Source organism: Penicillium daleae (genome assembly GCF_028827525.1).
Source record: "Penicillium daleae strain IBT 16125 chromosome Unknown utg000002l_segment0_segment0, whole genome shotgun sequence".
Classification (NCBI taxonomy): Eukaryota; Fungi; Ascomycota; class Eurotiomycetes; order Eurotiales; family Aspergillaceae; genus Penicillium; species Penicillium daleae.
The window spans coordinates 1,908,523-1,934,503 of record NW_026623150.1 but is presented as its reverse complement, the minus strand read 5'-3'; the positions used below and the strand labels follow the sequence as shown (position 1 = coordinate 1,934,503).

At 52.6% G+C, this 25,981-nt stretch overlaps 10 protein-coding genes across 10 annotated transcripts; 3 read left to right on the top strand and 7 right to left on the bottom strand.

Moving 5' to 3' along the window:
* Positions 1 to 661: 661 nt before the first annotated feature.
* On the bottom strand, positions 662 to 1,516 carry N7458_001717 (uncharacterized protein; the record flags this gene model as incomplete). Its single annotated transcript, XM_056905100.1, has 3 exons — positions 662 to 971; positions 1,022 to 1,387; positions 1,452 to 1,516. The coding sequence occupies 3 exons, from the start codon at positions 1,514 to 1,516 to the stop codon at positions 662 to 664; spliced, it is 741 nt and encodes a 246-aa protein (XP_056769207.1).
* A 569-nt stretch (positions 1,517 to 2,085) lies between these two features.
* On the top strand, positions 2,086 to 4,215 carry N7458_001716 (proteasome regulatory particle lid subunit RPN3; the record flags this gene model as incomplete). Its single annotated transcript, XM_056905099.1, has 3 exons — positions 2,086 to 2,584; positions 2,686 to 3,983; positions 4,060 to 4,215. 3 exons carry the CDS (start codon positions 2,086 to 2,088, stop codon positions 4,201 to 4,203), a joined length of 1,941 nt encoding a protein of 646 aa, XP_056769206.1. The 3' UTR covers positions 4,204 to 4,215.
* Positions 4,216 to 5,053: 838 nt separating this feature from the next.
* On the bottom strand, positions 5,054 to 8,639 carry N7458_001715 (SMP domain-containing protein; the record flags this gene model as incomplete). Its single annotated transcript, XM_056905098.1, has 4 exons — positions 5,054 to 5,131; positions 5,869 to 8,110; positions 8,171 to 8,353; positions 8,392 to 8,639. The coding sequence occupies 4 exons, from the start codon at positions 8,637 to 8,639 to the stop codon at positions 5,054 to 5,056; spliced, it is 2,751 nt and encodes a 916-aa protein (XP_056769205.1).
* Positions 8,640 to 9,315: 676 nt separating this feature from the next.
* N7458_001714 (trans-hexaprenyltranstransferase) lies at positions 9,316 to 10,734 on the bottom strand (the record flags this gene model as incomplete). The annotated part of the gene is made up of 2 exons (XM_056905097.1): positions 9,316 to 9,477; positions 9,547 to 10,734. 2 exons carry the CDS (start codon positions 10,732 to 10,734, stop codon positions 9,316 to 9,318), a joined length of 1,350 nt encoding a protein of 449 aa, XP_056769204.1.
* A 695-nt stretch (positions 10,735 to 11,429) lies between these two features.
* N7458_001713 (putative cytoskeleton assembly control protein Sla2) lies at positions 11,430 to 15,398 on the top strand (the record flags this gene model as incomplete). Its single annotated transcript, XM_056905096.1, has 12 exons — positions 11,430 to 11,437; positions 11,498 to 11,544; positions 11,627 to 11,644; positions 11,745 to 11,820; positions 11,907 to 12,064; positions 12,157 to 12,237; positions 12,298 to 12,355; positions 12,408 to 12,592; positions 12,658 to 13,703; positions 13,760 to 13,909; positions 13,973 to 15,187; positions 15,312 to 15,398. 12 exons carry the CDS (start codon positions 11,430 to 11,432, stop codon positions 15,396 to 15,398), a joined length of 3,129 nt encoding a protein of 1,042 aa, XP_056769203.1.
* A 1,403-nt stretch (positions 15,399 to 16,801) lies between these two features.
* Positions 16,802 to 17,113, bottom strand: N7458_001712 (uncharacterized protein; the record flags this gene model as incomplete). The annotated part of the gene is made up of 1 exon (XM_056905095.1): positions 16,802 to 17,113. The coding sequence occupies one exon, from the start codon at positions 17,111 to 17,113 to the stop codon at positions 16,802 to 16,804; it is 312 nt and encodes a 103-aa protein (XP_056769202.1).
* Positions 17,114 to 17,163: 50 nt separating this feature from the next.
* N7458_001711 (uncharacterized protein) lies at positions 17,164 to 17,832 on the bottom strand (the record flags this gene model as incomplete). The annotated part of the gene is made up of 1 exon (XM_056905094.1): positions 17,164 to 17,832. The coding sequence occupies one exon, from the start codon at positions 17,830 to 17,832 to the stop codon at positions 17,164 to 17,166; it is 669 nt and encodes a 222-aa protein (XP_056769201.1).
* Positions 17,833 to 19,350: 1,518 nt separating this feature from the next.
* N7458_001710 (DNA-(apurinic or apyrimidinic site) lyase APN2) lies at positions 19,351 to 21,628 on the bottom strand (the record flags this gene model as incomplete). Its single annotated transcript, XM_056905093.1, has 5 exons — positions 19,351 to 20,334; positions 20,390 to 21,165; positions 21,208 to 21,346; positions 21,399 to 21,475; positions 21,580 to 21,628. Coding segments are annotated over 5 exons (2,025 nt in total), but the record flags the coding sequence as incomplete, so codon positions are not given.
* A 260-nt stretch (positions 21,629 to 21,888) lies between these two features.
* N7458_001709 (cytochrome c oxidase subunit VIa) lies at positions 21,889 to 22,727 on the top strand (the record flags this gene model as incomplete). The annotated part of the gene is made up of 5 exons (XM_056905092.1): positions 21,889 to 22,057; positions 22,157 to 22,181; positions 22,268 to 22,427; positions 22,494 to 22,501; positions 22,682 to 22,727. The coding sequence occupies 5 exons, from the start codon at positions 21,889 to 21,891 to the stop codon at positions 22,725 to 22,727; spliced, it is 408 nt and encodes a 135-aa protein (XP_056769199.1).
* A 558-nt stretch (positions 22,728 to 23,285) lies between these two features.
* Positions 23,286 to 25,931, bottom strand: N7458_001708 (putative anaphase-promoting complex subunit Apc5; the record flags this gene model as incomplete). Its single annotated transcript, XM_056905091.1, has 7 exons — positions 23,286 to 24,009; positions 24,065 to 24,201; positions 24,258 to 24,364; positions 24,420 to 24,543; positions 24,602 to 25,016; positions 25,076 to 25,169; positions 25,226 to 25,931. 7 exons carry the CDS (start codon positions 25,929 to 25,931, stop codon positions 23,286 to 23,288), a joined length of 2,307 nt encoding a protein of 768 aa, XP_056769198.1.
* Positions 25,932 to 25,981: the final 50 nt, after the last annotated feature.

Sequence of the window (25,981 nt, the reverse complement as noted above, 5' to 3'; positions counted from 1 at the left end):
CAGAGGTAGTAGGCATGCACGAGTGTTGCCAGAACCCAATGGCTTCTTTGCCACGTTGGCTTACTATCATCAAACTAGAGTGTATTCCAGACAAGTTGGATTTGGAGATATATCATATATCTGAAAAAGAGAAATTTTCCATTGTATATCTCAACAATCATCAAAGTCAAACATGGGTGACTAGTTAAAGGCTCTTCGGAGCCATCATCGCACTCATCAGATGGGGGACATCTTGTCAGGCACACTGCTGAACAGTTGGATACCCAGAGCTCCAAATAAGTGCACAAGATAGTCTAACGTCAGGTGTATGGAGCCTGGACTGTTGTGGATAGAGGTTGCGATTCTCGAAAGTGCCATACCGCTGTGTGGGGGTTCATTCATCCCTCCTGGGCATCATCGAAGCAAGCCCATGAGTGCGGGTAGTATTGCGCACCCGTACTGTACAGCACCAAATGAGCCATGGGGATGACCAATGACCATTCGAGTGGAAAGCTGACACGACATATGATCGTCCTTTTGGGGATCTCCTCTGGGATCTGCTCTGGGACGTTCCCAAATCGCCTCTGGCCATTTCAGCTTAAGACGTGGGTGGTCATGGGCGAAATTAATGATTCAAAGATCGCAAGGATCTTTTCAAGAGAGAGCATAGTCAAGCGCCAGTTCAGCCCATGAGACCTCCGAGATCGCGATCCATGCCAGTGACTCGCGCCTCTAGCGCACGTTTCCTTCGCTCCAGTTCTCTAATTTCAGCCAGTTCACGTTCAATGTCCTCGTCGGTAACATCGGGAATATCTGTTTGCGAAGCAGGCATGGGGGCATAATCATCCTCGTCATCTCCGTATGAGTGACGCATCTGCTCCAGCTCCGCGGTATTGGTAGCGACGCGGTCTTCTAGCCGCACAATCGATTCGGCAATCATCTCATGGCGGTAGCGCAAGCTAGCAATCTTCTCTTGTGCACCTGCAACGGGACTATCAATCGGTTAGATTGGGGGTCATCGAAGGTGTTACGGTAGACTTACTAGACATTGCATAGAATCTCTGCTCCACGAAGCAAGACCTCAATGTTGACTTCTCCTCGTGGACCCCTGGTAGATGTACCAGCTGACCGCTTGATTTCATCCATCATATCAGAGCCCAAGACTCGAGCTACAGCCGACTGGTTGCGGTTGTTCCGGGCGGAGTAGATACGACTGGCCATGGATTCGGTCTCGGACTCAGCAGGGAATGTTGTCCCGCGCCGGTTAGCACGTCTTTGTGCACCTTGGGCCTTTGCCGAAGGGTCAACCTGGAACAGTGCTCTTTCATGGACCTCGGTATCGCGAATTAAGGCGGTGATGTCGTGCGAGCCTAGTAGCGCGTTCGTGAAGGTGCGGGGCGCTGGGAATCTGGATGTAATTGTTTTGTAAGCCGACGGACGAAGATCTGCTTGAGGGATAAGAAAGTACGCACGGTAATTCAGCAATAGCACTTGATGAAAGAGCAATTTGCTCCAAGTGGGAGTCGAGTAGCGTCATGGTGGCGGGGGTGTTGAAGCTGTAATCGCTAGGCGTTCGTAGATCCCGCGATGTTGTTTTGGCCCTGTTCATGGAGCTTATTTTCTGCCTCAGGCTCAAAGACGACATGGCCTCCACGGCGGCACCAAATCGCGTGGCTTAGCGATATTCCTCAACGATATGTCTCGGTGAATTATTCCTTTTTCTTGAAGCTATTGCGGAACTCTCTCTATTTCATTCAACTGGCGATATCACTACAGTCTTTGTCCACTACTCTTCCGCTAGCGCCCCATCGGAGACCTTGCGAGTTGCCAATCTAAGAATGCGTGTGAGCTTCCCCTGACTAAGCACTGCTCTGCCGGTGTCTTGCGCCCGTCCTCGTCTCTTGACATCACATCACCCATCCACTTCATCAATCACTCGCCCTGCCTGTTTTACCCCATCATTTCCTTGTCCCTAGGCAGTTCGGTCCGTCAAAACTTGCCCTTCTGCTTTGCATAGTTGTTTGGTGCTCTATATTGCTCTTACCCACCCCCTACTTCTCGAAGCTTCGGTGCTTGCTCAGCTGAGCTCCTAACAGCTTGGGAAAGATGCCTGCCGAGAGGCGTTCTCTACGATCAAACAACAAGTCCGACACCTCTTCATCTGCTAACGGTGAAAAGGCACGTTCAAACTCCCAGAGCTCGAGTGCTAAAGATAAAGCCGCACCCACGACCCGTGCCGCCGCCAACAAGGCCAAGTCGGCCCCGGCAAAGAAAGGCGCCGCCAAGGGCGCATCGAACACCGGAATGGGGGAGGATGATCAGTCTCACGCGAATGGATCGAAGTCGGCGGAGAATGGCGTGAATGGTTCCGAGGATGTTGAGATGGGAGAGGATACGGCAGGTGCGCCTACATCCTCCTTCAACTCGAGTAAGGACCGGAATGGTGACGAGAAGATGACTGTTGTAGTGCCTCCGACCAAGGGTTCCAGATCATCCGGCAAGCCCGGTCAGGATAAGGAGAAGGATGTGACGATGGAGGGTGCGGAGGACGATGATGCAGAGAAGGCCGAGCCTGAGGTTGACCCAACGACCAAGGCTATCCAAGGTGGGTTTGACCTGTTACTCCTCGTCGATGAAGGGGAATCTCAAGCTCTTCATGTATACACTTACTAATTGCGAATGATTTACCTTCCGTTGTCATTTCAGACATCAAGACCAACTTCACTCTGCTCGAGCGAGCCGTCGCCCACTTCGATCCCCGATTTACCCTTCGCGTCCTACGGTCGATATCGTCGATGCGGAAATACATCACCCCGGAGGTTCTCGCTGAAGTGATTGTGGACACATACCCGGCTTCTAGCCCTGCGGCTTCGTTCCTTCTCGGTGCCATTGACCAGGCTAATGCCTTTGAGAATGCCCCTGCAAGCTCAAAGATGGAGGTGGATTCGGAGAAGGCCAAGGCTACCCCCAAGGAGATTCTGCCGGAGGTAGACACCTACTTGTCCATCTTGGTGCAGATCTACCTGTTCGAACAGCGACAAATCCAGAAGGGTGCCAAGTTCTCGACGGAGCTGATTGAGCGCTTACGAGCGGTCAATCGCCGGACATTGGACTCTCTCGCAGCTCGTGTGTACTTTTATTACTCTCTCTTCTTCGAGCAGATTGCCCCACTGCCCCCATCGCCTGCAGCTACCGTGACTACTATCCGACAGCCATTGCTGGCTGCGCTGCGGACTGCTGTTCTCCGGAAAGATGTCGATACGCAGGCCACTGTCATGACTCTGCTCCTCCGCAACTATCTGTCTACCTCCCACATCACCCAAGCTGATCTCCTGATCTCGCACAACCGCTTCCCGGCCGCCGCATCGAACAACCAGATTGCCCGGTACTTATACTACCTTGGTCGGATTCGTGCCATTCAGTTGCAGTACACCGAAGCCCACAGCCACCTGATTGGCGCCACCCGCAAGTCTCCTACCAGCAATGTTGCCCGTGGCTTCTATCAGGCCTCTCATAAGCTTCTTGTGGTTGTGGAGCTGCTGATGGGCGATATTCCTGACCGTGCAATTTTCCGCCAACCGGCTCTGGAGAAGGCTATGCACCCATACTTCCTGCTGGCCCAGGCCGTCAGCGTCGGAGATTTGGATGGTTTCTTGAACATTGTCAACACCCATAGCTCGACCTTCCGTAAGGATGGTACCTACACTTTGATCCTCCGTTTACGCCAGAACGTGATCAAGACCGGTATTCGCATGATGTCTTTGTCCTACTCTCGTATCTCCCTGCGGGATATCTGTCTCCGCTTGGGTCTGGATAGCGAGGAGTCAGCTGAGTACATTGTGGCTAAGGCTATTCGAGATGGTGTCATCGAGGCCACGTTGGATCACGAGCATGGTTACATGAAGAGCAAGGAGGTCGGTGACATCTATGCCACCCGGGAACCAGGCGAGGCGTTCCACGAGCGCATTCGCGCTTGTCTGGCTCTCCACGATGAGAGTGTCAAGGTATGTACCCGTTTCTGTACTTGAGTGTTGCTTGTATTGGATGAATGCTAATATCGCCTTTTCTTCTCATCCATAGGCCATGCGATTCCCGATGAACCAGCACCGTCTGGAGCTGAAGAGTGCCCAGGAAGCTCGCGAGCGGGAGCGAGAGCTTGCCAAGGAGATCCAGGAAGGAGACATGGACGATGAGGATGCTGGCGGCGATTTCGACGCCATCTAAAGAAGAGGTGGTCTTTGGTAATTGATACAGCATTCCTTTTCCTCGTCGTGCTGGCCCCCCCCATACATGGGTCTCTACCGTTCGTAGTGGCCTTTCTTCAACATATGTGTTAATCGTGTGCGATCTCGCTCTTCTTATTCCGTTGGATGTGTACGAAGTGGAGGGAATGTGCGGGACCGAGACGGCCGGCGCGATCTTTCCGTGTCTTTTATACTGGAATTATTTTCTTTCGTTGCCCTAGGATCCTGTGTATTTTCCGAGTTGTTCCTCTGCAGCGCCCTTTGGTAGACCTGGATGGGGTGCTTGCTCCCCATAGATGGAACGATGTAGAAGTATGGCAGGTGGTAGGTCCCTGGAAATACATAACATCTGATCCACCGTACCTGGTAGTTTGGTCATTCTCGGTATGATGTGTGACATCCATGAGCGTGTTTCACTGAGTAGTAATGTCGGAACGAATCTGGATGTCTGCACAAGTCCCGAGTACTATACCTTGAATGGTCACTTTATATAATGGATATTGAGATCAATCCGAAGTACGAGTGTCTCTGCATGTTCCTGTAATAATGACCAGTGGGCACTCAAGTTTGCCAGTCGTCGGGACCTGTTTTGCCTTGAAGTTATATAAGTACTGCAAGTATACAAATCCTTCTCGTGCCATGCGCAGCGAGATATAGTCCAGGTGAACCCAACTTCTATGGATATACATCAAATCACACAACAGCTATAAGCCATGAATTGCTTTCGTCTGAAACATCATAGCATGTCTCTCAGGGATTAGAAAGTCCCCTCAGACGCCCAAAAGATATCCATGAGAATATATGACAAGGTGTCCCATCCGATCCCTATTTCAAACTCCAACAATCAAAATAGCCATACAAGCTGCAGACTGGACCGGGACTAGCTCATCTCCTAGTTCTCGGATACCCTGTCATCACGAAGACTAGACTTGAATAGGTTTAATAGTAGACAAGGCCTCGCTACTTTCTAAGGTAGAAGATAAAATATAATCCCAGGGGATAGAGATTCAATATCTTGTCCATCCTCGTCGTCCTATTTTAGATCCACTCTAGAGGTATCGGCCTATAGTAGCTGAGAGTAGCTTCCTTCGGTAAATGGCGTTTTTATCAAATTCGAAGGGCAGAAACCCCTACTTAACAGCATTAACTGCCTAACTAAGCTATATAGCTACCTAGTGACCTGAAATATTAGTCTACTTACACGCGATGTCACGCATAAGGAATTCTGATTCTACGCTGGCTACACCGAACCGGAGAAGAAGCCTCTATCTAGTACTGTTATTAAAGAATCTACTCGCCGACATAGAGCTACTATAGCGACCAGAGGTATATCGTTATTCTTAATAGAGGCTACCGCGATAAGCTACGTAGCTAGCGAGAGCTATAGAAGAGATGTAGAAAGAGATATAAAAGAAATTTAGGGGTATTCGAAAGCAGACTGAATTACCTATCTCGTGTATACTAATGTCTAGTTTATAAGGTATACAGGCTAGGCAGTCTTAAAGGTGGTACAAAAACGCTCCTTGCCGAAGATGACCACTATCGGCCGCCATATCCGCTGCAATCACGAAGACTAGACTTCAACACGTTCAATAGTAGGCAAGGCCTCGTCACTTTCCGGAGTAGAAGACAACGTATGATCCACCGGGGGTAAAGACTCGACATCTTCCTCGTCGTCCCATTTCAGATCCGCTCCAGAGGTATCGGTTTTGGAGGTCTCGCTCTCCCGGGCAGACAGCCCAGTTGAAGCCTCCTCCAGTTCCAGCTCGCCAGTAGCTGGACTGTCCGGTGCAGAATCATGTGGCGCTTGGACAACTAGCACATCGTCGGGAGTGCTTTCGATGTGGAGAGGCTGGGGAATGGGTTTCCTACGAGGCAGAGGAAGCGGAGGAAAAGGTCGAGTGTCGCTCGTGGTAGACTTTTCGGGTAAAGATGGTGGTACTCCCACGGGTTTGCGCTTGGGCAAAGTCCCTGAATTGCGTTTCAAGGCATACTTGTCAGGCCGTGGTAGAGGCGCTCCCGGCGGAGGATGTGGATGTCCACGGCCGATGGGTTCGTTCAAGGCCCCTGTCGGGGTCCGGGATGTCTCGTCGGTGTTCAAGTCGTTTTTGCCAAACACACTCCAACTCCACTTCTTCGCGGCAGCAGTTGCTGACCCAATAGTCATGTTTCCGATGGACTTCTCGTCAGACTGCATGTTGGACGTGAGCGACTTGGTCAATGTCTCGATAGTGCTCCGCCGACGGGGTTTATCGCTACCAAGGGAAGTGGTAGAGCTTCCTCGGGAGCTTCGGGGTCCAGATAAGGATTTATTGTCCAAACGAGCAGACGATGAGCTTCGGATGCCATGATCGCCGTAGAAGCTGAGGCCATCGATGGAATCAGCAATGGAGGATCCTCGACTGTGAATTGCATTCTCCGGCATCATGATGCCTCCACTGGGTGGAGAGTTGCTTGGTGTCCGGTTCGGCGACGCAGGCGGGGAGCGCTTTGAGATTTCAATCATGGCACTAGTAGCACTGGTCTTCTCGTCAGTCTTAGGCTCTGTCACCACTTGATTGGCATTATCGGTCGTAACCACCGGGTCGGCAGCGTGTGAGAAGGTCTGAGATCGGATGGCACGGGGTAATGGCATGCTCTCAGATCTCTCGACACCGGTAGCAGCAGCGGTTGACACGTTCGGCAAGTCCGAAACCGATGGCTTCAAGCCCTTGCGGGATTTAACTTTGGCTTTGGCGGGATTCGACTCGGAAAGAACAGGCATGCTCATTGTTCGGTCGTCCTTGGACCTGAGAGCTTCGAGTGACGGTTCTCCACCAAGGCTCTTAGGCGTCGCCGGCCCGTCGCCCACTTCATCAGTTATGTCCACCTCGGTATTGGGTTCGGGAGTCTCGCGCTGCCAGATACCTCCACGGAAGGCCTGGTCGCGAGTATCCATGAATGGGACGTCGTCCCAGAACGGCAAAACGATGCTCTCGGCCACCACTTCTCGAATCTTACTCTCGATAGTGCGCAGGATAGGACTGAAGGTGATCTGCTTCGAGCTGACAATGGGTTGAATATCCATCTCAATTCTCGGCATGGTCTCAAAGGACATCCAAAATCGATTGCTAGGAGGGGGCTTGAACCGGATCAGCAGATGGCCCTCCAGCTTCTTCAAAACCACGGCCAACACGATATCTACCTCCCTCGCCTTGAATCGCTGACCCAGATCAATGCGCACCGTGGCCGAGATCTCCACGCGGAAATTGCCCGAGTATTGAACATCTGCCTCGATGCAGCAATTTCCGTCGACGGTCAGGTCCTTCAACCGGGGGTTCGTGAGGAAAGGAGCACCTTCACCCATATCAATCCTCTGCAGGCCAACCTTGCTAATGAAGTTCGGTTTGTTTACGCGCGAGATCTTTTTGGCAATCTTGCTTCGCACAAACTCCTCCAACTCGGGTGTTCGGTACAAGGCAAGGAACAGGCGGCCAAAGAAAGCATTGATCCATCTTGTCTGCAATTGCTCCTCTGAAGAATGCAGGCGCTGAACTAGCGAGACGATATGCTTCACGTCAAACTCCTGACGCTTTGGTGGCCGGTCCGCCGAATTCCAAAGCTTTGACTGATTCCGGAGCATTGCCAGATAGAAATCCTCCTTTTCCGACAAGTTTTCAGAAAACAAAAAGAAGGGTGGCGTCGGGCCACCTAGGTCTCCGAGCGAATCCAGTCGCCGCGAGAGACAGATAGCATTGCGCTTGATCCACAATTCGCCCTCAGGGATATCCCCTTCGCTGCCTTGGATTGTAACGTCGTGATGAGAGAGGGAGATGACATAGCGAACTTCAACTTGATTCGCATCGTCGTAAAGCATCAAGTGGCCATGTCTTGTGGCAGCGCCAATCCTCGTCAGTACGTCCACGTTTCCAATACACTAAAAGTCACCGATTCCAAGGATTGCATACCGAAGGACAATGTAGAACACGTTCCGCGCGCGTTTGATATTCTTCCCGTTCGATTTCGCCGGCTCAATGCTCGGCGCTTGCTTCCTGTCGAACAAACTCCGGTACATAGCCTGATAGACGCTGGGGCTTTCAGCAGCAACGACCTCCCCGCAGGCGTCGTCCTCTCCGGGGGCTTTCCATTTACTCCACCAGGAACATATTCGCGGCATACAGCAAAGTACCCAGTAGCGACTTCAGAATCATGAGTGCGATGGAACTTCTCGGCGAGCTGGTCAGTACCAGACTTCAGGCTATGCTCATCATCGGTAGGCTGACGCAGCACGTCGGTAGCTTGTTCGTAGAGTTGGTCGGGAGAAGGGGCGTTCGGGAGGGTCAGGTAGGCATAGAGGAAGATCAGCGAAAGGACCAGCGGGATAAATGTGAGGCCCCCGAAGATGTATACAACGAGGAAGCTGCCGAGCGAACCCATGGGGAACCAGTCGATCGGGGAATAGTCGATCAAAGCGGGAGGGCCAACAGCTCCATAATTCAAGGGATACTTATGTCCCGATCAGAGAGGGCTAGTTTGTGAGAGACAATGAGAGACCGGCTCCAGAAGGAAAAGCAAAAATGAGTGCGTTGATGGGGACGCTGAGCAGAGAGCGCGGGCTGAGGAGAACAAGTCAAGAAGTGGAGTTGCAGCTTCCCAAAGCACGCCGGGATGACGGAGGTGTTGGGGGGAGTCTGGTGATCATTAAAATACAGTTTGGTTTTAGTATTCTGTGTATTTTAAGATCATTTCCAGCCACATCTCCAGGTAAATACACTGTAATGTATGTGTATAATGTAACAGTACCCGCCCTGCCCCGCAGGATCCGACCAGCTGTCAGGAACGCCAGCCCTGCAGAAACGCTTTTGATACTCGGACACCTGCAGCCACTGCTATGCAAGAGTATGAGAGATTCATGATGAAATTAATCTGAAAACTGAGATCCGTTCAGTCGTTGCTATGTATTCTAAAGCTGCGCCTCTAAAACGGAAGAGAAAAGAAAAACGTAGATATACACGACACTTTCAGGTCGGAAGTACCCAGAACCAAGGGGGGTTCAACAATTGCAAAAAAGAAAGCAAAGATATGTTTACAATAGTACAGGAGATCTTCCTCGTTACTTCCGTCGCTTCATGGTCTTCTCGGCCATCTCAATCAGTCCAGCCTTGGCATCGCTGTCGGGGAAGTCACTGATCGCAGCCACGGCCTTGTCGGCATAGTCTTGAGCCAGAGCACGGGTTTGCTCCACACCATTGCTGTGGTAGACAAGCTCACGAGCCTATGAGATAATTAGTAATCAGACATCCTCGGAAAACGCGAACCATGCAAGCATGACAAGACTGCTTACCCGTTGAACATCACCCTCTCTGCTGAACTTACGGCCAACCATGGGACCAAGCTCAGGATTGCTCTTCCACGCGAACAAGAGTGGAGCAGTCGCCAGGCCCAGCTCCAAATCGGCACCAGCAGGCTTGCCCAGCTCAGCCTCGGTAAGTGTGTAATCCAACATATCATCCACCAACTGGAATGCAAGACCGAGGTTGCGACCATAGGCGTACGCAGCCTCGACGACCTCCGGGGCACTGCAACCCAGAACTGCAGCAGAGCGGCAAGACTTGCTGATCAGACTGGCAGTCTTCAAATAGGTCTTCTGCAGATAGTACTCCACAGTGTTGTTTGAGTACTCTGGCTTGGCCTCGTCCTTGGCAGTGTTCTTTAGCTGCATGAACTCACCCTGCACCAGATTGTTGATCACAGTTGCCATGAGCTCAATCACTTGCGGGTCTAGCAGCCGGGCCAGAGCCACAGACGCCCGACCCAGCAGGAAATCGCCCGCCAGAACCGCCATCTTGTTTCCAAACTCAATATTTGCCGAGGCGCTGCCACGGCGGGTCTCCGCGTTATCAATAACATCGTCATGGAGGAGGGAGGCAGTATGGATGAGTTCTGTGATCTCAGCCAGCCGGCGCTGGTTCGGCAGGATGTTGTCATTGCCGATGAAATCGTTCTGAACCTTGGCCGGCTTGGGCACGAAGGGGTCCGTGTTGGGGTTTGCATCCTCGAGGATGGAGAGTGGGCTGAGAGAGATATCGACGGGTTTAGTGTTGGGTGTCCTGGTGAGGTCTTTGCGCGGGTCGAGAGCCGTGGCTTGCGACATCAGCAACACCAGCAATGGCCGCATATGCTTTCCCTCGCTGCGAGTGTAATACTTGGCCACCTTGTCCAGAGCAGGATGGCCTGATCCCAGTAATTGGCGAATGTTATGACTCAAGAACTTCAATTCCTTGCCCACGATTCGCAATGGGTCGACTGAGACGCCCGGAGGTGCTTTCGGCAGGCCCTTGAAGATGGCCTGAGCCGCGGTGGCTGCTGCGCCGAACGAGGAGACATCTTGCCTGCGGCTAGGGCGGTATTTGCGGGATTGGATGAAAGGCTGGGTCAAACGAAGGTCATCGCGAAGGCATTGGGAGCACACGGAGGTTGAGGGAGTCCGCGTGACGATCAGCCCGGCGGCTGAAAGAGTGCGAGCCCGCATGCTCAGGGTAGAGTATGGCACGACTCGGTATAAAAAACAAGAGTCAAAATGGCAGTGTCAAGAGTTGAGCATTGATATTGCACAGTATATTTTTGAACGGTCCGAGCGTAGGAGGAGAGTGATTGAGGTAAGCTGGAGGTCTGCGAGAAACAACAATCCTGCGAGCGGGAAGATTTCGAGCTCGGGACTGCACGGACCACGAGCAGCCCCGACGGTGCAGCTCCGAGAACCCAGCGACAATGCGACATACTTGGGAGTTACTCAGGGCGCTGTCTTGGAAGATAACTTATATTCGGTGGCAACATAGTAACTATACACGCATTTCAAATCAGTGCTGCCTGCTGCGTGCAGGAGTCTTACGCGGCATCCGCAATCCTCCAGCCAAGTAGAAGTAGCCATGGCGGATGGGCTTATGGACCAAGGGATGAATGAAAAGGGCGGCTTATGTGTCGCCAAGACCGACAGGCGCCAGCTTTCGCCCAACGTCATTGCTCTCCACGTGCAGTGGATTCTGTGAACTTCGAAGCCCTCTCTCTCTCCCCCCCACGCTCCTACTCTTCCCCCCGGTCGGCGCAAGCTTCAAATCGGCCATATCTGCGCTGTCCGGACTCGGGATCTGCCTGTGAACCACGCATCTTTTCCATCCTGGTTCCCCTGAGTCCGCAATCCGCGTCCCGCATCGCACCACTGTCACCATGAGTCGGTAAGACATGACTCCCCCCTGTCGCTCGTGAGATGCAGATGAATAACTTCAATCGCACAGGACCGAGGCCGATCTGGCCATTAATATCCGAAAGGCTACTAGCATTGGTGAGTTACTTGTTCCCGGGGGTTACCGGTACTGGGCTCAGGAGAGAGAGCGGGATGAGGCTAACTGTTCGTCTTGCGATAGAGGAAACCGCACCTAAACGTACGTCCACCCATTGCGTCGTCGATTGGATTTCGCGGCGATAGCGTCGCGCCAGAGTTCGTCCAAGTTCGGTTCAACTGATTCGCTTTGGTGGTTGTAGGCAAGCATGTGCGGAGCTGCATTGTGTACACGTGGGACCACAAGTCGTCGGCGGCCTTTTGGGCGGGCATGAAAGTGTATGTGTTCTGGGGTGCAGATGAAGTGGATGAGTACAGGATGTCTGCTGGAGTATATGACTGACTTGTGTGCTTTCTCGTTGCAGGCAGCCTGTCCTCGCCGACGAGATCCAGACGTTCAAGGCGCTCATCACGATCCACAAAGTTCTCCAGGAGGGCCACCCCATTGTCGTGCGCGAAGCGCAGCAGCACTCCAACTGGATTGATAGCTTGATGAGAGGTGTCGGAGGAGACGGTGTTCGAGGTATGGCATGTCCCTCTCGGGGTGTGGCGTGGTTGGTCTGCGAGGAGAAGATGGGCAAAAGATGGATGTGAATGTTGACAATGCTGGAATAGGATATGCCCCCCTGATTCGCGAATACGTCTTCTTCCTCGAGTCGAAGTTGAACTTCCACCGCAATCACCCTGAATTCAATGGTACGCCGACACTGCGCAATTGGACATGAGGGAGAAGCTTGGGTCAGCTGACGGATGCAGGCTTGTTCGAGTATGAGGAATACATTAGCTTGAAGACCATCAATGATCCGAACGAGGGGTACGTATTGTCTCTCGTTGCTGGGTTAGAAGGGCTGCTGACCGAGGTATAGATACGAGACTATTACCGACCTGATGACTTTGCAGGATCAGATTGATGGTTTCCAGAAACTGATCTTCTCGCATTTCCAGTCGGGTACTAACAATGAGTGCCGTATCTCCGCGTTGGTGCCGCTCGTGCAGGAGAGCTATGGTATCTACAAGTTCATTACCAGCATGCTGCGAGCCATGCACACAAGTATGGACACCCGATGGACGATTAGTCTAGTTCGAATGAAGCCCTCGCTAACAATTTTCTTACAGCCACTGGAGACGATGAAGCTCTTGAGCCACTCCGGGCCCGTTATGATGCCCAGCACCACCGCCTTGTCCGGTTCTACTACGAATGCTCCAACTTGCGCTACTTGACCAGCCTGATCACTGTCCCGAAGCTGCCACAGGATCCACCAAGCCTTCTTGGTGAGGATGAGGATCGCCCAGCCCTACCAAAGCGTCCGACAAAGGAAGTTGAGCATCAGCCTTCACCTCCACCTAAGGTGGCTGCCGAGCCAGAGCCCATTAGCGACTTCTGGACCAACGAGGCCAAGCGCCAGCAAGAAGAATACGAGGCGGAACAAACCCGTCTGCAGCAGCAATGGGATGAACAGCAACGGCAGCAGATGCTTGCTCAGCAACAGGCCCAGCGTGACTTTGAGGAGCAGCAGCGTCTCCAAGCCGAACAGCAGCGTTTGGCACAGGAACAGCTTCTCCGGGATCAATACTCGACACAGACACAGGGTCGCCTCGCCGAATTGGAGCAGGAGAACCTCAACGCCCGTGCCCAGTACGAGCGTGATCAGCTCATGCTGCAACAGTACGATCGCCGTGTCAAGGATCTAGAGGAGCAGATGAACCAGCTGAACGCCAACATAAACCTCCAGAATGCGTCCAAGGATGAACAAATCCGGGCCCTGCAGGAACAGGTCAATACTTGGCGAACCAAGTACGAGGCCCTGGCCAAGCTGTACTCTCAGTTGCGACAGGAGCACCTGGATCTTCTACAGACTACCAAGAGCTTGAAGCTCAAGGCCGCTTCTGCACAGGAGGCCATTGATCGCCGGGAGAAGCTGGAGCGTGAGATCAAGACCAAGAACCTGGAGCTGGCTGATATGATCCGGGAGCGTGATCGTGCTCTGCATGACAAGGACCGTGTTTCTGGTACCAACAAGGACGAGTTGGAGAAGATTAAGCGGGAGCTTCGCATGGCTCTGGAGCGTGCTGAGAATGCCGAGCGGTCAAAGGGTACAGAGATCTCCTCTATGCTGTCCAAGTACAACCGTGAGATGGCTGATCTCGAGGAGGCTCTGCGGGTGAGTATCTGTTATCCGAGATATACGGTTCCTTTCTTGTACTAATTAGTGTGTAGAACAAAACCCGGGCACTTGAGGATATCTCGAGCCGCCATAACGAGCGCTCGGGAGACCATGACCTGGCCCTCGCCGAGAAGGATGAGGAGATCGAGGTGTACAAGTCTGGCATGGAACAGGCTCTGATGGAGCTCGAGGAGTTGAAGCTGGTAAGTACTCTTCGGAGAACGCTACCATTTTTGCTGTACTAACCAATGACTGTCCTCCTGTAGAGCCAAGGTGATGTCGACCACGCTTTGGACAGCCAGATCGACACTGTGCTTCACGGTACTGTGGCCAAGATCAACGATATCATCGACTCTGTGCTGCAGACTGGTGTGCAGCGTGTGGATGATGCTCTTTACGAGCTAGACTCATCCATGCAAGCTGGTAACCAGAATGCCTCGCCACCTTATGTGCTGTCACAGATCGAGAAGGCTTCGGCCTCTGCAACGGAGTTTTCGACTGCCTTCAACAACTTTATTGCCGATGGTCCCAACAGTCCCCACGCAGAGATCATCCGTACCGTGTCCGTGTTCTCGGGCTCTATTGCTGACACTCTGAGCAACACCAAGGGTCTGTCTCGATTCGCCAATGACGACAAGAGCTCCGATCAGTTGTTCTATGCGGCACGCAAGTCTGCCCAGGCCACCGTGCGCTTCTTCCGAGGCCTACAATCCTTCCGTCTCGAGAATATGGAGCCACTGCAGAAGACTGATGTGGTCATCAACAACAACCTGGAGGTCCAGCGAGACCTGCAGGCGCTATCGAAGATGGTCGAGTCCTTCCAGCCCAAGAGCAGCAAGATCGCTACCAACGGTGATCTGGGCGACCTGGTCGACCAGGAACTGCTCAAGGCCGCCGATGCCATCGACGCCGCCGCCCAACGCTTGGCCAAGCTCAAGAACAAGCCTCGTGATGGCTACTCGACGTACGAGCTGCGCATCAACGACGCTATCCTGGCGGCTGCCATTGCTGTGACCAACGCCATCGCCGAGCTGATCAAGGCCGCCACAGAGTCACAGCAAGAGATTGTTCGCGAGGGTCGTGGTAGCTCGACGCGTACTGCCTTCTACAAGAAGAACAACCGCTGGACGGAGGGCCTGATCTCCGCTGCAAAGGCTGTCGCCACGTCCACCAACACACTGATCGAGACTGCGGACGGCGTCATCTCTGGCCGCAACTCTCCCGAGCAGCTCATTGTCGCTTCCAACGATGTTGCCGCTAGTACCGCCCAGCTCGTTGCTGCCAGCCGTGTCAAGGCTACCTTTATGAGCAAGACTCAGGATCGCCTGGAAGGTGCCAGCAAGGCTGTTGGTGCGGCATGCCGCGCTCTCGTCCGACAGGTGCAGGATATCATCAAGGAGAAGCACAGTGGAGACGCAGAGGCAGAGGATTACGGCAAACTGAGTTCGCACGAGTTCAAGGTTCGCGAGATGGAGCAACAGGTATGTCTTTATTGTGTTTTTCGTGAATCCCGCCTTCCATATCGCTTTTGTGCATTCATTTGTCTTCTCATCGCCCTTCAATCCCTTGTTCTTAATATGTGCTGACCATTTACTTGTCTTACAGGTCGAGATCCTCCAACTCGAGAACGGCCTTGCCCGTGCCCGTACACGCCTCGGCGAGATGCGCAAGATCTCATACCAGGAGGAATAATTGTGTCTCTTCCCAATTTGCCCCTGCTCCTTTGCCATTTGTTTCTCGTGCTTGGCTTTCCGTCCCCGACCGTGTATATCCTGGAATCCATCTTGGGCCTTGTCTGTTCCCATCTTCCAATGTTGTTCATTCCATTTGCCTGTCAGTAGCTCTTGTCTTGAGTGATTAGCGAAATGTATCCAGGTCCTTCTTGACTTTTTGTTTCCTTCTCAGCTATACTGTGTCTCCGTAGTCATTCCATCCAGCAACCCCTTGTCCACAAGACTCGTAGGGCAACCCCCTATCCCCGAAACACTCCTGAACTCGTATTGCTGTCTCACCGAGTCTGTCTCGCAAGCCCGTGCTCGTGCATCCAGCCCCTGATTACGCCGTCCGTGCGACCAGCCAAGCTCCCACGGTCGGCATCCTTCCTCTTCCATCCAACAACACCCAATCCCTCGACTCCATGTAGAAAGCCTCGAATCCGGAACTCCTTCTCGCAAACCCCGGCCCAACCACCAGTCCTTGGGCCTCGACCCTCGGACCCTTGAATTCCCACTCGACGCACAGTCCATGCGGCCAGCCAGACCCCTGCACCCGGAGATCGGAAATAGCCAAGCGCCTTTCCGGTGGCTGCATGAACCACGCATCCACTGGATCCACCAGACCCACCGGGACCGCCGATCGACAGTCTTGGCATCAACGTCGAACAAAGAATCTCATGTCCCGCCCGTATCCCATTTCCATCGCACAGTCCCCCTTGCAACAAAGAAAGGCCCGTAATCCTCGACAAGACAGGATGAACCTGTAATCTCCAATGCCGGAGTATACACGTCATACACTCCTGCACATGGGAGTGCAATTCCTGCATGGCCAAATCTAAGCCCGCAGTGATGGTTTCAACAGCTCGAGTTCGTACGAAATCTACAAAGTCCAGACTCGAAATCTTAACAATGAACATGTTCTACAAAGTCTACAAGGCACATGGAAACAAGTTTTTCTCTCCTCAATGTTTTGTGTATTTCACTTTTTTTTGTAGGGTTTTTGGGGTTTTGATCTTTTTTTTTTGCTTTTTTGTTTTTTTGTGTGTGTCTCATTTCGATCATTAGCGTGTCCTGGGTGGCACGAAACAGAAAAATTCAAATGAATCAGCAAGATATTCCACTGGTGACGTGACGACTGGAGACCCCTCAAATCACGGCGACCACGAACACCAGGGAAGAAAATGCATGATTGGAAAGCCCGCAGAAGAACAGAGGAATCCATGACGGCAGAGACGAGGCGGGCGACATTGGACCAGGATCATTTCAGTATGGGCGAACAACATGGGATGGTGGGCAACAGTATTAAGAGAGGAGAGTCAATGTAGCCACAGGAGTTTCTTGGATGTTGGGTTGGCGTCGTTAAACCAGATTGAAGGGATATTAGTTATTGGGAGGAGTAGAGGTAGGATGATGGATAAGCCAAGGCGCCCACATCGGCGGGAGATCGGAGGTTGGGTCCAATCCAGCAATATCGTCACCATAGAGTTGGTTCAAGGTAAGCTCGTCAAACTCAAGGTAGATCATCTCGTCCCTAAACATCCAGTCGAGAGGGTCTTTAGCCTGACGAGCCATTTGTACAGCCAAACTCGAGAAGTGATCGTTCTCAGGTACCCAGGAAAGGTTGGTCAGGGGATCGGCAAGATCATTTTGCTGGCAGAAGGCGACAACGTCGTCCAAGTTCAGTGGAGCCATTGTCAAGACAGTGGGAGGCGCAATCTTCGAGAAAGTCGGTGGATTTAGAGTCACCCTCCACCCAAGCAAGGGGAGATAGAGATCAGCGGGGGGAACCCAAACAGATTGCGTGCAACTATATCAGCGAAGGTGGGAACGGAGGACTCAAAAACAGCGAAGTTGTTCCGTACGGTGGTGTAGGCCGTAGCAATGAGACTCCATTGACCCTTGTGGGGCTCGTCCTTCCAAAATTGCGCAATGAGTATGGACTTTTTCTTCTGTGGAATGGCAGGTAGTGCCGTAGCAATGTAAGCTAGTGTTTTGTTAGTATTGAATAAGATAATTTCAGAGTAAATTTGGTACTTGCCACGAAAAGCCAAGAAACTGTTCAGAGGCCGCAGTTGCTTCGGAGGAGGACGGGCACCTCGGCCTCGGGGCTTGTAAGAAGGGCCAGGAAGGGTTTGCATCGGGGCAATTGTGGGGTGATCCCCTTCCTCCGGAACAGCAGTCGGACGACCATCGACGAATTCAACATGATGGCCAGAAACGAATGGACGTCCTCTGTCGAGGTAGTTGTCGGGAAAAGCATCCATGATTAACGTTGCGAATTCATGGAATGACATGTCGGACGGACAGAGATCCAGGATTTGACCAGCTCGATGAAAGGGAATCATGCTAAGGTAAGAGATGAACTCTAGCTCGATGGGCCCCAAAGTAGGGCTGGCAGCGGCTGAGGCCATCCTCAAATTGGGAAATTTGTCACTGAAAAGTGTCAAGGACGAAGGAGTTGAGGCAGACTTGGGAATGAAATGAAAACGGGAGAAAGGGAGGAGAGGGGTGAAGAGAAGAAAGAGGAGAGTTGGAGGTAGGAGAAGAAGTATTTAAGTGTTTCCTGGGGGGTCCTGGAGAGGCTTTGTTCACTAGCGTCGTTTCAGAGAGCCAACCAGAGCGAAGAATTTCGTAGGTTGTTTGTGCCTCCCCCAAGGTCGCCGCGACGATGGCAGACTTGGGGGGTGTGGGTCCCCAGGAAACAAATGGATCCTTGTTGACACTGCTGCCTTCCAGTTTGGGTGTCTTGTTTGTGAACGGGCATGATGGGGGGGGCGCTGCTGGCACACTGCTATGACTGAGCTATGCTTGGCTACTATACCCACTATGAACAGGCCCTCCCCTGATTCAGAGTACGAGAATGAACAGAAATACTTTTTAATTATGGATCTTGTTTTTGGCTTTTGAGTAACTAATACTACAACTTGATAATGCTTAATGCAAGATCAGATTTAAGCATATTGACGTTGGGGCTGAATTAGAGTAGTGTAACGTGGTACCCCACATGGAATGGGGGATCATGCCAAGTCCATGCAGATCTGGGGGATCGACATAGCCATTGCCAGTATGACAGGACCCACTACATAGTAGATATCATACTTCAAAATAGCCAATACACTGAACAAGAAATTTCAATTAATTCCATACAAAACTATAGTATACAACCCCATTTCCCCCAAAAGCCTTCAGTGTTCCCATACCAGAGCAACATGCTCGCAAGCATTGGTCGTCCATAGCCTCGTGTCGAATGCTACTCACCCTCGATGCCCAGGTGCATCCCCTCCCAGCCCCCTAAACAAAACATCGCCATAGCAACTCAAGCAAACACCAGCCCTCAAGGCAACCGTTTGCCGCTTTAGGAATAGTAGGAGGTGGTGGACCCATAATGGGACCCACTTCTCTGCCGCCCATCGCGGGTATGTACCCCCGCACCCCCACGTAGCTTAATTTGTATGCACCTCGACGTCCAGGTACTGACGCTCGATGTTTGCCCTCCAAGGCAGCAGCGCTGGTTGCCTATTTGGGCGACTCCCATAGAATCCCATAGAATCAAGCAAACAACTGGAGCTTTCCGTACCGCCTCCATTTTAAAGAAGTACGCCAACACACCCTCCCAGCAAAAGTTTGCCCTGATTGAGTGCTGCGATAACTGTCCTCGATGATTCTCCCCCAACCAGCCAAAGCCACACCCCCCTTCCAGCCTCTTCTCCAGCCACCCTCCAAGGCAGCAGTGCCCCGCCTCCCAGCGTTGCCTTGGTCTTCCCAAACGGGGAATTTGCCAATCTGAGGCACTCTTACAGCCTGAGGCACCCCAGCAGCCTAGCTCTACGAGACAGAATGGACAGCAACAGTAGGAATGGAAACTTGAGATGTATTGACTGTAAGAAATGGTATCTGTTAAACGGCAAAACGGTGTAGATGAATCCCAATCACTCTCCTTGCGGATTCGAGTTCCAATCGCTGGCCCAGATGAAGGTCGGACAGCGCCATTGTGTACCCTTCTCCTTCTCACCGCTGGGACCGAGAGGACGCGGGCAGATCCAGAATGCGCGGCCGCGGTTCATGCCCGGCTTCTTCGTCGTCAGGCTAACGCATGGTTCCTGGTGGCTGTCACAGCGGGGAGCGGGTTTCTTGGTGAAGAGCTTGTTCCAATCTTCTTTGCTGACGATGGGATCAATGATGGTGTCTGTTTGAAACTCGCTGGGTGAGGACTGCGTAGAACGGATCTCTGCTGTAGGGACTTGGGTATTGGTGTTGGATTCGAAGGGCTGGGAGGTGGCTCCTGCGGTGTTAGTGGTGATACTCGTGTGTGCACTGGTTGTAGGTGATGATGTTCCATCGTAGCTGGGTGGGAAACTGGACTTTGTCGAGTCCGCAGAGGGCTTGCTGTGCCTGTTGCCCTCGGCGGACTTTGGCTTGAAGAATCCTTTGAGTGTCTTCTGCCCTGCTGCAGCGGTGGATGCAGATGGTGTGGCTGAAGACTTGGAGCGTTTGACGGACGCTGCTGGAAGTGGCTGTGATCGTTTGCGGGACAGAGTATTCGAGGAAGAATTTTGAGTGGAGATGGATGCGATGGAAGACTTTTCGCTCGGTATGGCTGTTCGTACTGCGACGGGCTCTGCGTCCAGAGCTGCGGTCGTCTGGTCAATAGCACCGCTCGTGGATGACGACCGAGAGAGGCTGGGAGCTGGCTTGCGGGCGAACATGTCCTTGATGCTGCGGCGTTTGTCGATATCGAACTCGGGTAACAAGCGTCCAGACCCAGGTAACATCCACTGGGACGAGTACTCCTGCTGACGCTCGCCATCTTTGAACGTTCCTGGTGGGTTCAACACATCCCGAATGTGTACCATTTCTCCATTGTGAGGTACTTCGTCCTTGAAGACGGCGTAAACAGGGCAATGATCTGACCCCTACGTATCACAGTGTCAGCAACAATCAGCCAACAACGCAAGCCTGCAGACGTACCATCAAGCCCTCTTGGATATTCGAATCGACAAACCAGTCCTTCATGTCGAGACTGCAAAGCACATAGTCGATACGCGCCCCGAAATTGCCCGGCCGAGTATTAAGTCTTGTGTCCCAACAGGTATACATCCCAGCCCGGTCTGGGTGAAAGGATCTGCATATATCGTACATCACAGGCTTTTCCCTGCCTTCTTCGCGAGGTCCGACGACCTTCCCATCGTCCAGCAACTCATTGAACAGCCTCCGAGATTGCACAGAAATATAGGTTTCCTCTGTTGAAGTATTCTTGCGAATGGCCTCGAGAGCATGAGCGGAGTCGATGGCCTGCTTGGCAATGTTGATGTCACCCGTCACGAAAACGCGCTTCCCCATCGCGACAAGATTCCGGATTCGAGCATCAAGGGCATTGAGAAAGCTCAGCCGGAAAGTATCGCGGCTTTCGTCACGATTAGCTGGACAATATACTCCAATGAGCACAAAGGCCGGGAATTCGAGTACGACGCTCCGTCCTTCCGAGTCCAGAATTGCTGGATCAATGGGCTCGTCGGTCGCTCTGTCTTCATCTTCTTCGGCATTCGAGTCATAGTCTTCTGAGACAGCGGCCGGTCTTCTGAGCTGCTCGAGAGTCGGGTATCCGCCAATCTGCTGATCCTCTGGCAGATCGCGGAAAGGGGTTGATGAATTGGGTGGACATAGAACGCCAACGATGCCTTCCTCAGCACGTATTGGCGCACATGTCGCATTGCGCGTGTATATCACGACTCCAGAGTATCCTGCTTTGCATTAGCTCTTGTCGCGGAGCATTACTAGAGGGCCACACTCGCCCTTCTTGACCCTGGGTAGGCTGAAATAGCAGTCCCAGCCCGGTACCAGGACCATGTCATCCCGGAGATCTTTCCGTTGGATTTTTGTTTCCTGGAAGACCACGATATCTGATTCTAGGATATCGAACATGGACTATGACCTTGTCAGGGAAGGCGTACGGTGGAATTGCACCTAAACTGCTCACCTCAAAGGTTCGATTTCCTCTCCATGGCTCATAGGAGAAAGGGTTCCTTGTGACTCGTTCAGCATTTACATTGATTTCTCCACAGGAACCCTACATACCGAATCCCATTTACTGTGATAGCTGGTCAGCACCTCTCTTACAGCCAGGGCCCAGTCCTTCAAACCAGAGACAAGCTACTTACCATTCCACGTCGTGATGCGAAACCCCATGGCCGGCGACTTGCGCAACGCAACTGCGCATACCCTTCAGCACCTGAAGCAAGATTTTCCCCCGAACCAGACGCGTCGACTCAATCTCAGCGTCTTTCTGTAGCTCCAGGAAGCTCGCACCAGTGCAGTCGATTGAGTGTCACGTGATGGTGGAGTGACATCAGGTTACATAAGCCGGGGGATCACGGGAGTCCACTAAAGCGGCTCGGATTTCAACGTACGACATGCTTCGACTCCTCTCCCCTCCAGCAAACCACTTGCAGCCACCCACAACCACCACCATGTTCGCCCAGCGCAACATCGCCCGCTTTGCCCAGCGTGCCTCCCAGCAGGCCCGCTCGGTCGCCCAGCGCCGCCTCAACTCCACCGAGGCCAAGCCCTCGTGGATCGTCGACAACGAGTTCAACCGCGAGCGTGCTGCCGTCAAGCACCACGCCGCCTCCACCAGCGGTGCGTGAAGATCCCAATTGCACCTATAGCCCATGGAATACTGTCCTTTAAGGGTTGGAATACACACAAGTGCTTCGTACTGACTCAATGGCTCTGCAGACCTCTGGCGCAAGCTGTCGATCTTGTATGTTATTTTTCTCGATGGACTAGCGGACTCGGTTCCTCGGGCAGAGATGCCGCATAGGACACTACTGACAAAATTGAGTACAGCGCCGTCATTCCCTGCCTGATCGGTGGTGGTCTCAACGCTTACAGCCTGTGGAACGAGCACTGGGAGCACTGGGAGCACATGCCTCCTCTCGAGGAGCGCACCGAGTACCCCTACCAGAACATCCGCGTGAAGAACTACCCCTGGGGCGACGGTGACAAGGTGAGTCCATTCTATCCTCTGCCGACCGAGCTACTAGAGGCACAGAAGCTAATTGCCCTCCTACAGACCATCTTGTAAGTTTGGAACCGCACCTACATGAGACACAAATTTTGGCACACGCCCCATACCCCGAACCTTGTCAAGCTTGAGCTTGCACATCTCCACGCCCTCCTCCTTCTATACTCTCCCGTCATCCCTTCTGATCCCGGACAATTGCTGTCATCCGTGCAAGACACGCCGCTAACATGACACAGCTGGAACTCCGAGGTCAACTACCACAACAAGGACAAGGCTACCTAAGCCAATCGCTCTCCAACCGACAACAACCCACCCAAAAGCTCGCGTGCGAACCTCAATGCGTGTTTGGGAGATCGTATCTTTGGTCTGAAGTGCACAGGTTCAAATGTATATCTATCGCAGATGTGTTCCGCGGGATCTTACGAGTCCGCAAATCGGGGATGAGAGAATCCGGATGATGGAATGAAGTGAAGCTTGTCGTATTCTATCCTTCTCGCTCTTTTCCTTTGTTGAGTGTCTACCTAGATCGGAATAGACTGGTTTAGGTTTGTGTACAAGGTGGTTGTAGTGTTCCGGTGTAGAGTTGTAGAGCCGTGGTGTGCGGAATAGATATCCACGCGGACCATGAAAGCCCCGACTATCCCGGTGGTCTTTACCCAACGTTCTATGGTCACATACTGAACTTCTCGGATTGAATGACTTGTACAGAGAGCACCTCGATTGATATTATTAGACATGTTATTCATTGCAAATCCAGCTATCCAGCTAAGCCCAACGCGGGACAAAACCAGGCCAAGTCCTTACATGATACACATCACCAACTACTCATACAGAAGCCGGTCATATCTCGGCACCCCTTCGCTTACGCAGATCCAGATACTTCGCTGCATAGTCATTAGCCAAGACCGGATCCCCCGTTAAATGCATAACGGTGGCCTTCTTAGCCATCATCTCCGTCTGGCCCAGAAGATCCTCAATCTCCTCATACGCATCATACGCCGAATCAATATACCCCAGCGCACGATTAACATACTCCTTTCGAGCCAACGTACGCTCCGGTCCTTGCTGAGACCACGACTCCCCCGCAACGCCCATATTCGCATCAACAAGGAGCGAATACGCACGCGCCGTGAGAGCAGAGTCCTCCGCCTCCAGGATCTGCGGCATAATGCTCTCGACTAGCTCGGCGGTGGCTTCGAACTCGCGCAGGGATAGCAGCACAGCGGCGAGGGTGCAGATGGCTTCCCACAGGTCGAAGAGGACTTTGGATCGGTGGGCGATGCTTGCGGCGCGCATGGCTAGGGAGAAGCCGCGTTGTGGATGGCCGGATTTCTCGAGGATGCGGGCTTTCAGGCAGAGGAGCTTGATTTGGGAGTGGACGTCGAAGTTTTCGGGTTGCATGGAGTTTGCGGCTTGTTCGACCATGCGGAGGGCGCGACCGGTGTCGCCTTGGCGGAGGGTGAATTCGATGGTATGGAAGGCGAGGAGGAGACGCATGTCGTAGTCGAGGAGTTGGATGGCTTGTAGTTGGGCGAGGATGTGTTCGACGGCTACCTTGTCGTCACTGGAGAGATGTTAGTATTGGGATGACGGGGAACATGGATAGAAGGGTCATTTACCGGTTGATTTGGCGTCGTAGCTGGAGGAGGCCGGAATAGTATGTCCAGGAGTTGTTGTATTTGAAGGCCCGTAGCCTTTCTGGCTCGACCTTGTTCATCCGGGCGAATGCTTCCTTGTAATTCCCCTTTTGTGCCAGCTATCCATGCGAGGTTAGCTCCCGCATCCAGGCTGATGTAGAGGTTCGTGACTTACGATCAGGCAATTTCGATACGTGAGCTTCACAAAGTCATCGTACGGATGGCCCTCCATGTAGCATTCGCGGAAAACTTCAGTGTCTAGCCATGCAAGATGCGTGGCGCCTGTAGTCAGGTGGTCAGCTCCATTCCAGTGTTACATCGATCCACGAAGCCATACCTATCCGTGCATACATGGCGCTTTGGAGCAATATGTATGCGCCGGTGGGATTTGCAAGGCCCTTGGTGATATTGATATGGGATGCTCGAACAAATGATTCGACGATTGTAGCGAGGCTCTCTCCCTGGTAGTCGTCAGCACCATTGTACGGACTCTGCGAAGGACAAACGTCGAAAACCCACATGTTGCATCTCCAGCTTAGCCTCGCTGAGCAACGTCGTGCTCATGAGGGACCACATTTCAGTCTCCTTCGACTTGGCCTTGAGAAAGGTGAGGCCCTCCTTTTCATCACCCAGCATTCCACTATTTTGTACCTCCCGCATCTGCTCTGGAAATGCCTTGCCGAAATGGTACAGCCAGCTCATACAGAAATTGAGGCAGTTCATGTCATGAGACTCGCGAGCAATCGCGACGGCTTCTTGCACGGCAGAGATGGCTTCACTGAAGCACTCAAAGTCCGCCTGGATGATGGCCAGGTTCAAGAGCGCAAATTGATAAGCGCTACGATCGGCGTTGCTGTGCATGGTGTAGTCGAAATATCGGTGGAGGTTGTCGAACGCTGATGTGTAGTCACCCGCTCGCCAGGCGTCGAGATATCTGTCACTTCTTAGCTCAAGTTCGATCCAGACCTGAAGTCATATAAGGAAGATGCTCACTGCAAATAGTACATGAGTACGGGAGCGGTTGAATCGGAGGTCATGATACGCTTGAGTTGTGCTCTCATCTCCTCGGGAACTCTGCCACCCAGTCCTACATGCCGTCAGTATCTAGAAGAAAAGCAGATTCAAACAATACGAGAGACGTACGTTGCAGCTCCCCAATCTGAAACTCAATCAACCGCTCCGCATCCTTAACACTAACCAGGCCCTCGTCCTCTTCATCGTCCTCGATATCCCCATACACCACATGGGTCAAGTGAGCACTGGAATTGAAGCCGTGCAACTGGAGATTGACATCGACGGGCGAATGCTTGTCCGACGCATTCCTCCTCGCCCACATATTGTACGTAGGCAGCCGATACTTGACAAAACCAGACCACAGCGTTACCGAATCATGAAATTGCAATCGCGTGTACTCCAGATACGCCCTGCGTACGAACGCACCAAGCGGCGAGCTCCGCGACAACCGCATCCCCTCATTCTCCGGTGCAAGGCCATTGTCTCGATCTTGGATCAACTGCTCGCGTGTCTTTGTGAGCAAGGAGGGCAGGTCGTCGTTGAAAAACACCTCCAGCGCATCTAGCGAGTCCAGCGACCAGATCTTCTTGAGAAATAGATCCCATAGTGATCGGCCAGGTACGGACGATTCATGGCCTGACAGGACCTCTTCGATCTCCGTGATGCGCGGCAGGTAGTGTTTCTCCCATTGCTTATCGGCGGGATCTAAAGGGAATAGGCCTGCGGTCAGGAAGGAGAGCACATCGATGGCGGACGAGTTGGGAACGAGCCCATCGGTGTAGACAGTTATCAGGCACAGCAGAGAGATCCTCCACGGTGTCAGATAGCGCGTCATTATGCCGAGGAATGGTCCATTTTCCGGACTATCCCAGCTCTTTTTGAATT